Source organism: Fundulus heteroclitus, chromosome 21 (genome assembly GCF_011125445.2).
Source record: "Fundulus heteroclitus isolate FHET01 chromosome 21, MU-UCD_Fhet_4.1, whole genome shotgun sequence".
Lineage (NCBI taxonomy): Eukaryota > Metazoa > Chordata > Actinopteri > Cyprinodontiformes > Fundulidae > Fundulus > Fundulus heteroclitus.
Genome location: NC_046381.1, coordinates 22,838,699 through 22,848,574, shown reverse-complemented (window position 1 = coordinate 22,848,574; position 9,876 = coordinate 22,838,699). Strand labels below are relative to the sequence as shown.

Genomic DNA, 9,876 nt, shown 5'->3' with positions numbered 1-9,876 from the left:
GGTCTCACAGGTTACTTGACACTTAACACTGACTGTAAAGGTTATGGGTTTTCAGGGTTGCTGAAAACAGAAAGCTTCAGAGAACCTTAACCCTTCCTGACGATTTGTGCGTGTGCAGTGGGATTTGAAAATGTGTAAATAAATCTGTAAATGTGTGAGGAGATTTGTGTTTCTGTACAACAATCTGCAAATGTGTAAAACTACTTGTGTGTAATCCGTTTTGCAAATGTGTAAAAAATCCACAAATCTGTATTCAGATCTGCAAATGTGTACTGAGATTTGCAAATGTGTAAAAAATCTACAAATCTGTATTTAGATCTGCAAATGTGTACTAAGATTTGCAAATGTGTAGATCAATCTGTAAGCACACACAGAGACACTTGTGTCTGAAGTATTTTCGCTTCAAGACCCAGAAATACAGACAGATCATTGGTTACAAGTGAAGCGGTTTTTCGGTTGGCTCTCTTTACACACGTGATTTTTGCTACTCTTCTGCCGCCTGAGATGCACAAATGCGTGGAAGGATTTGTATGTGTATCTTTTCACAGGCTCACAGGCTGCCAGGCTTCCCTGAGCGCAGGCTCACAGGCACACAGGCTGCCTCTTCCGGCTGTGGGAGGTCACGTGACTTTCAAGGATTTTACCAAAGCGTTTTGCCTCCAGACGGCTGACAATGCAACTTGTTATAACTATATAACTTTCTCCCTTTAACGGCAAAGGTTTCTTGTTTTAATAAGAGACTTATCTTGCTGAAACCAGATAATTGTCTCCTCATAACAACGCAACATAACCCGGCATCAGCTCGCGGGATATTTGAGTGTCATGGAGAAGAGGAGAGACGGAGGGAGATTATTTCTTTTTAAGAAGTCATCATTTGTCGGAGGAATGTATTTCTGCTCTGAGGAGTGACAAGGTAAGTCATGCATATACAGCAAGTCCTCTACTTGAAATTTGATCTATTTGGCAGTTATTATTTATAGTTAACAACTATGCTCTGGATACAATGGCATCACTGTAGTACCGTCTCTGGCTCCGTTTATACGGTGAAAACAGGTTTGTGTTGCCTTTGTACTCTCCATTTATACACTACAAGGTTTAACTGTTGCTTAGGGGCACTTTCAGCTATAGCTGTGGGTTTATTCACAACAGTTTGCAGCCGAAACAGTCCTCCGCCAGCCGCTGTTTTCTTCTTTCTGGGCAATTTGACCCGGAGCTTCAAAAATCACAGCACTACTAGTGGTGCGGCATGGGAATTACACCATTTAAGTACTCTAACCAGGGCCTGTGACTGCTAATGTACCTATGCCTTTATGTATTTGAATTAAATATAATTAAAATAAATTTTAATTCGACACTCGTAAGGCTAATTAAAAGTATGTGTATTCTACACAATGAAAGTGAGGCTAGATAAAGCTACATTTATGCATATTTTATTGTGTCAAAACAAAGTGATGAATACAGAGCTTTCTAATGTGACAATTCACAAGCCAGTGAAGGACAGCTATTTATATCAGATCCATTAATAAACCCAGTCAACTACTGCTTTATGCTGTAATAAGGAGAAAAGCAAAAACTGATAATCGATAATCATTGCTGCAAATTCAAAAGTTAATATCAGAATTTATCAATAAAAGCACCTGGCAGCAAGGCACAACTGTTCTCAGTTTATTAGTTGTTGCATTTGTTTGTTCTGATGTCTTTAAACTTACTCAGAAAAGAAAACAAATCTTAATCAACAACATTGTTGCATTGCAGTCTAGGTTTGAGCAATTTAACATTGATCCAGTCTAACCTTTAATCACAATTTTAAACAGTAGCTATTCTCCTTCTGATGGGAATTCTGTAAAAGTACTTTTTAAAATTCCCATAAACAAAAACATTAAGGAGATGGACCAGGTTTAAGATTGCTACATTAAAAATACAGCCAGAAAATCATGAATGTTGTCTTTTACATCTTAGAATGCCTGTGCATTTGATCTGACACAAAATGTAAATACTTGAAAACTTTGAATTTGGAATATTTAGCTTCTCACATTTAACAGAAGTAACATGCTCAATTTTTAGAAAGAATAAATTGTTATTTTTACCTTTGTTTAAAATAAAAAACTTGAAAGAACGATAACAAAATCTCTGCTGTGTTTACAGGTTGGCATCTCTAAAGCTGAATACATGGATGGTGCTGTCCAAAAGTTACTGCTGGATATTTTGTATCAGAGGTTGAGAAAAGAGGGGGTACCACAGCCAGAATTCATATAGACATGGAGACATTCAAAGATTTTTGCGTCTTGATGACAGCTATCCTGAAAACTAATTCATTGTGGGATCCAGCACATCGACAGCCAGCACATCAACAGCCAGTACTGGATGAACCTTTTTCAAAAACTGAAGAATACAGATTACTTTACTGGTGACTTCTTGGATAAGCAGCCAATTCTGCTCACCTGTTTAAATATCACTGAGGTATATTTGAATGTAAAAGATAAATACTATATGATATATGCTTTTAAATATGGAGTATGTACTTTAAGAACTTGTTTATTTTCTTGTCTTTCAGGAAGAACTCTTAAAGTGGTTCACTTATGGAACATATTTCGTAAGATTAGAGATACTATTGCTCCAAGTTGCCGGTCCTACATGATGTATACCCTTCCACGGCTTTTTGGTGAACAAGACAATCTCAAACAGGTTTCTGAGCAAGCGGCGGAAACTTGCACAGTCCAACGTCTTCAGAGGACCGTTCACACGTGATAAGACAATTCGAAGTATCATACCTTCTGATGACAGAGAACTTTCTTCATGCACCGTCCACACATGATGAAACAATTGAGTTATGCTTATTTTTAAGAGCTTATATACGCACAAACCTGTGACATGTGTGGTATTTTCTTGTAAAAAAAAAATAGTTTGTGGAGCGAATGACCTTGTGAGCCTGTCCAGAATGAACCTGTCACTTTCCCACACAGTCAGAAATAGGCAGCTGCAGACTGCACAACCCATAAAGGACAAGCAGTCAAAGAAATACAGATGGAGGGGAAAAAAACAGACCTCTGTTTTCTTCGATTCCCATGTACTTAAAGCTTTCATCATGATGTACATAACTTTTTGAATTTTGCTGCTAGGTTTTATATTTTCTGTGATTCTTGTTGTGTTTGACAGCAAATATATGCTACAACATATATTAGGACAATAACAAGAAATCTAACTTCACATGTGCCTTGAGATCTATCATGCAGGACACAAAATGTTTAAATGACACATGTTCTGTAAACCCCACCACTGCTCCTCATATTCAAGACATACTTTTTATATTTATAACAGCAAGACTTATAGTTTTCTGTTACTGAACACTGAGACCCAAGTTATGTACTGTTTGACAATGACGATATGGTCGAATGATATATGAAAACCTTTAATGAATCTTTGGTAAAAACCCATTACAAAATGAAGTGTTATGGTTTGTGATCAAACCAACTCATCCTTTCCTTAGAAACATAACATTATACTGCAATGTTACATCAACTCACAGAAGAACATACATTAAAAGTACCTTTAACAAGTGCTCTGAAAGATCCTTTTGAAAGGAAGTTCTCTACCTCCAGAAAACTAGAAACTAGAACATGATCTATGAGTATTAAAAAGATGAATACATGGATCTCAAAATTGAACATGAGAAAATCCTTTTACATACAACAGACAAAAGTCTTTGTTAGAATTCTGGGCACTATTGCGCTCAAAGCACTTATCAATTTTACAGTCAACTTTGAAGAATATAAAAAACATAATGCCCTATGGAAAGAAAAGGAAAATAAGTACAGTTTAAACACATGCTTCAAAATTTTTACCTTAAAGAAGCTTCATAGCAACAGCAATAATTTGACTTCAAAACTTGTATTTCACAATGTTGTTGGAGTAATCTTTTTAATCAGTATTTTTGCTCTATATCTTTGTCAGCAAAAACAAAAGCTAACTGACTCTATTGTGGCTCACTTCCATATGTTCCTGAAAACATGACCATTTTGAGTGAAATGGTAAACTTTCTTTTGAAATATATTACATAGTGGTATTACCTGAAACCAAAAACATTTTAGATCAAATTGGACTTTTTCCATGAAGATTTGCATGAAAAGAGTTTTTCAAGCAATGTCTGTCGAAGGACACCTCTTTCACCTTTTCCTTGGTACTCGGAGCAAAATCTCCAGGTGGCAATTCTGTCAGCATAGGTGGGAATGTAGATGACCAAGCTCTCATCATCCATGCTTGCTGTAGCTGATATGTCTACAAGCACAATGAAATTGTGGTTAATATAAAAAAAGAAATAAACTAAAAAGACTCTTTTAAGCACATGATTATTAATCTTTACAGCAGAATTTATGATTATATGCATGACATCTTTTTAAAAAAATTAAGCTGCTTATCCGTATCTCTATATCTTTTTATCAGCCTATCTCATTAACATAAACATGTCATTAATTATCCATGAAGAACTTTTGCAGTCACAGGCCCTGGTTAGAGTACTTAAATGGTGTAATTCCCATGCCGCACCACTAGTAGTGCTGGGATTTTTGAAGCTCCGGGTCAAATTGCCCAGAAGAAGAAAACAGCGGCTGGCGGAGGACTGTTTCGGCTGCAATCTGTTGTGAATAAACCCACAGCTATAGCTGAAAGTGCCCCTAAGCAACAGTTAAACCTTGTAGTGTATAAATGGAGAGTACAAAGGCAACGCAAACCTGTTTTCACCGTATAAACGGAGCCAGAGACGGTACTACAGTGATGTCATTGTATCCAGAGCATAGTTGTTAACTATAAATAATAACTGCCAAATAGATCAAATTTCAAGTAGAGGACTTGCTGTATATGCATGACTTACCTTGTCACTCCTCAGAGCAGAAATACATTCCTCCGACAAATGATGACTTCTTAAAAAGTGTTGGAGCTATTTATTCTTGATTTCTTTATTCATTTGAATTTTTGTTAGATAATTCTTAAATGTATATTTTTTTGTATTATTTACAGTATTTATTTGCAGGTTAATAATTGTTGATTTTGTTTAATTTTTTGTTTTATTATTTTTTCTTATTCATTCTTTGAGTTAGACAGGAAGTCATGTGGGTTAGTCCACTTTTCTATAAGTATAGGGGCCTGGTAAAGGACCAGCAAGGCATTTGGGTTTGCGGCCTATGGTTTTTACCAGAGCAAGAGAGCAGAGTGTGATTGACAGAGTGAGAACAAAGGAAAGTTTGAAGTCTGTAATTGTGGCTGAAAGGAAACACAAATAAACCTTTCTGAACAATCAACAAAGTTGGACATCACAGCTTCTTTTGCCTGCGTATGGAATCTGGACCCCATTGCCTCTTAGTGGTTGGAGGAACTTTTATTGAAAGTTTGGTTTGACAAACAATCGCCACTACATCAAGTAAAAACCTCCCCATGGATCAAGTTAGAAACCAGCTCGTGGACCAAAAGGAATAATCCCTCATCAATGGACATGTTGGATTTATGGATCTCAAGGATTACCATCAAACAAAAGGTTTTGGATCATCTTTGTTGAAATCAAGCGACATGCTGCGTCAGGCCTGGATTGACACGTCACTCATTCATCAAACATGTACATGGAAATGTTGTTTAGGCCGTAAAGGAAAACGGTGAAACTATTGGAGTTTAAAGACATTATTTCACTGCAAAGACTGATGAGATGAGTTTCATGTGACAAGTTGACGCTTAATTGGATTAAGACATGTGCCGACGCCCATCATGGAAATGTTTGTTCACACGAATCAACCTCTTTAAACAAAGAGACACGTTTGTGCTTTACCCTGTGGATTCCTTGTGGATTATGCTGCTGTTGAATGTTTGAAATAATTAAAAGGATCGCTAAAAATGTCTGATGCAAAGAGCAAAGAAGATGACACTCAGATGTCGCAAGAGAAAAGAAACATCAAATTCACACAAAAGGGTTTGGAGTTTTATATAAAAACATGTCAAGAAAGCCGAAGTTTGAAGTGTAAGCAAGCTTCAAAATTTATGGAGAAAATCTCCGTATCAATGACGTCACGAGAAAATGTTAAAAAAGTGTCTTCTGACTTTGTCAAATTTATTAAATGCTATCAAGATGCAACCGATTTACATAAATCCTTTTTAAGCTTGCCATTACCAGAAGAAGAAGTGAAAAGACAAGCTGTGTATTTTTAGACCAAGTTGACGGCATTCTCTGATTTTATGGACAATGTAAAGGTTTGGTTGCATGAAGCAGGATATCCATATACTGAACAGAAAAATAATGTTGATGATGATCAGGTTGTTGCTGATCAGGATGAAATAAACCCGGAAGACAGTGTCTCTAATGTTTCAAGTGTAAAGCCACGTTCAAAAACATCTTCACAGCAGTCTCGGACTTCATCTACCTCCTCTGCACGCATTAAAGCCGCGGCTGAAAAGGCAGCGCTCATGGAGAGATTTGCCGCGTTGGACAAAAGACATCTGATCGAAACTCAAGAGGAAGAACTGCGAAAAGAAAAGGAAAAACTGAGAAGAGAAAAAGAAAAATTAGATTTGGAAACAGAGTTGGCAGCAACTAATGCAAAACTTAATGTTTTAAATATGAATTCAGTTGCTGGTTCTAAACAATCCGATGGCATGAACTCTTATTTTGACAGAGCCCAAGTAAAGGACACGCCCCTGTTAAATCCTCGTGCTAATGAGTTTGTTCCGAATGAAAGAGCAAATCCTTCATCTGACGCTCCTGTCGTTAGACCTAAACAGAGGCAGAAACAATTTCAAAATGACCAGACGAGAGTAAAAGTTGATTTTTCAACTCGAGCAACACAGCAAACGCAATTTCAATTTCCTTCTTTGACCGAGGACTGTCAGAATGGCATGGTGAACATCATGCAAAGACAAAATGACATCACTGCCTTACTTGTAAAACAAAACTTATCATCTGTTCTCCCATCCAGAAGCATCCCTGTGTTTGATGGGGACCCCCTGCAGTACAGATCATTTATGAATGCTTTTGAGAACGGAGTGGAAGCTAAAACTGACAACTCGAGTGACTGTTTGCACTTCTTAGAGCAGTTCACTAGGGGGCAGCCTAAAGATCTGGTGCATAGCTGTCAGCACGTACCTCCTGATCAAGGTTATTCTAAAGCCAAATATCTTCTTGAAGAACATTTTGGAAACGAAAATAAAATTGCTTCTGCATATATGGAGAAGATTATGAGTTGGACACCAATAAAAGGTGATGATGTGAAAAGTCTTCAATCATTCTCTCTTTTCCTTCAAGGTTGTTCGAATTTAACACAACAAATTGTTCACATGAAAGAGTTGGATTTACCTTTAAATATGAGAATGATCATCATGAAACTCCCATACAAACTGAGGGAAAAATGGAGAGTTACGGCATTTGAGCTGCAGGAAAAAAATGGCCACAGATCGTTGTTCACTGATCTGGTTGCTTTCATAGTAAAAGAAGTAAAAGTAGCCTCAGATCCAGTGTTTGGCAACATCCAAGACCCACCAACTGTGAGCAACTCTAAAGCTTCAAGTTCCAGCAAGCAAAGGAAAACAGGAAGCAGTTTTGCCACTAATGTCAGCACAATTCCAGAAGCCAGAACTCAGTCAACTGAAAACCAGACCAAGTCTACTGTTCTTCACAGCTGCTTGTTTTGTTTACAAAGAAATCATCTATTGGAAAACTGTATGCAGTTTAAAGCAAAAATGCATCGGGACAAGTTGACCTTCATTAAACAAAAGGGGATTTGTTTCGGTTGTCTGAAAGTTGGTCACACAAGCAAAGACTGTAGGAGTCGTTTGGATTGCAACTTGTGTCACCAAAAGCATCCAGGGGTTCTTCACATCGAGCAAAAGGAGCCAGGAGCCTCTTCAGAACAAATCCAACAGACAACAAGGTCTCATGTCAACTTCTCAACTGCAACCACTCAGACATGTGGGCATATTGGGGCCGGTCATAATGGTGATGCTGTTTTTTCTATTGTTGCAGTTAAAGTTAAAAGTCAAAAGAGCAACAAAGTTGTACAAACGTATGCATTTCTTGATCCAGGAAGTTCAGGTACGTTTTGTACAGAAACTCTGGCAAAAAGTCTGAACTTAAAGGGCAAAAGGACAAATATTCTGCTGAGAACAATGAATCAAAATAAGATTGTTAATGTACAAGTTTTGTCTGGTTTGGAAATCTCTGAATTGAAAACAAATGACTTCATAGCATTGCCAGATGTTTTGACTCAAAGGACTATGCCAGTTTCTACACTGAATATTCCCCAGCAAAAGGACATTGATCAGTGGCCTCATCTTAAACCTGTACAGCTTCATAACATCAATGCAGATGTGGAGCTACTGATAGGAACTGATGCTTCAAATGTTTTAGAGCCCTGGGAGGTGATAAACAGTGTGGATGGTGGGCCTTATGCTGTAAAAACTAAAGTTGGCTGGGTCATAAATGGTCCTCTGCGCAGTGGAAACAGCAGAAATAAAAATATCTGCACTGCTGTAACAGCCAACAGGATCTCTGTTGAGCATCTTAAAGAAATGCTGGTCAATCAGTACAATCATGACTTTAATGAAAGATCATCAGAGGAGAAAACTGAAATGTCTAGAGAGGATTTGCATTTTATGAAGATTGTTAATAACTCAACAAAACTTGTTGGAAGTCATTATCATATTGACTTACCTTTCAGGAGTGAAAGTCCCAGCTTGCCAAATAACATCTGTGTTGCAGAGCAGCGCCTCCAGAGCCTCAGGAGGAGATTTGAAAAGGATGCTCAGTACAAGGAGGAATATACTGCATGTATGAACAACATGCTGCAACAAGGATATGCTGAGGCTGTACCAGCAGATGAGCTACAGAAAGGTAATGGACAACTGTGGTACATTCCTCATCATGGAGTGCATCATCCCACAAAAGGCAAGTTAAGAGTTGTATTTGATTGTGGATCAACTTATAAAGGAGCATCACTGAACAGTCAGCTTCTGCAGGGACCTGACCTCACAAACTCTCTGGTTGGAGTTCTCATCAGATTTAGAAAAGAGCCTGTTGCACTAATGGCTGACATTGATGCCATGTTTCACCAAGTGTATGTCTCTGAGAAACATGTCAACTTTCTCCGTTTCCTGTGGTGGAAAGATGGTGACACTTCAAAACCTGCACAGGAGTTCAGGATGTTGGTTCATTTATTTGGAGCAGTGTCTTCACCAAGCTGTGCAAATTATGCTCTGCAAAGAACTGCTGATGATAACGTACAACAGTTTCCAGCTGAAGTGGTTGATACAATCAACAATAACTTTTATGTGGATGACTGTTTAAAATCTGTTCCCACAGAAGAGGATGCAGTGCACATGGTGAAGAGTTTAACAGAGCTTTGCTCTAAAGGAGGATTCATGCTTTCAAAGTGGGTAAGCAACAGCCGCACAGTGCTCATGTCAATCCCAGAGGAAAGGAGAGCAAAAGAAATTAAAAGTCTGGACTTGGACAAAGATCAACTTCCAGTTGAGAGAGTACTGGGTTTACAGTGGAGCATTGAAACTGATGAGTTCAAGTTCAGAACATCTGTGCAGGACCGCCCACACACCAGAAGGGGCATTTTGTCTGTAGTTAGCTCGCTGTATGATCCTTTGGGAATCCTGGCTCCCTTCAGTATGCCAGCTAAACTGTTACTGCAAGATCTTTGTCGACAGAATTTGAAGTGGGATGAAGTTATTCCCCATTCTTTTTCTAGGAAGTGGCTTGATTGGCTGGAGGATCTCCAGCTGATATCCAGCTTTAAAGTAGACCGTTGCATCAAACCCAGCTGCATTAGAAAATCAGACAAAGCACAACTTCATCATTTCTCTGACGCAAGTCAAGATGGCTATGGAATAGTGTCA

At 38.2% G+C, this 9,876-nt stretch overlaps 1 protein-coding gene and 1 long non-coding RNA gene across 2 annotated transcripts; both read left to right on the top strand.

The window, feature by feature from the left end:
- Positions 1-1,188: 1,188 nt before the first annotated feature.
- Positions 1,189-3,442, top strand: LOC118556896. The gene is made up of 2 exons (XR_004927458.1): positions 1,189-2,460; positions 2,555-3,442. It is a non-coding gene; the product is annotated as an uncharacterized LOC118556896 (long non-coding RNA).
- A 4,153-nt stretch (positions 3,443-7,595) lies between these two features.
- LOC118556974 lies at positions 7,596-9,659 on the top strand. The gene is made up of 3 exons (XM_036125756.1): positions 7,596-7,904; positions 7,997-9,561; positions 9,648-9,659. Exons 2-3 carry the CDS (start codon positions 8,140-8,142, stop codon positions 9,657-9,659), a joined length of 1,434 nt encoding a protein of 477 aa, XP_035981649.1. The 5' UTR covers positions 7,596-7,904; positions 7,997-8,139.
- Positions 9,660-9,876: the final 217 nt, after the last annotated feature.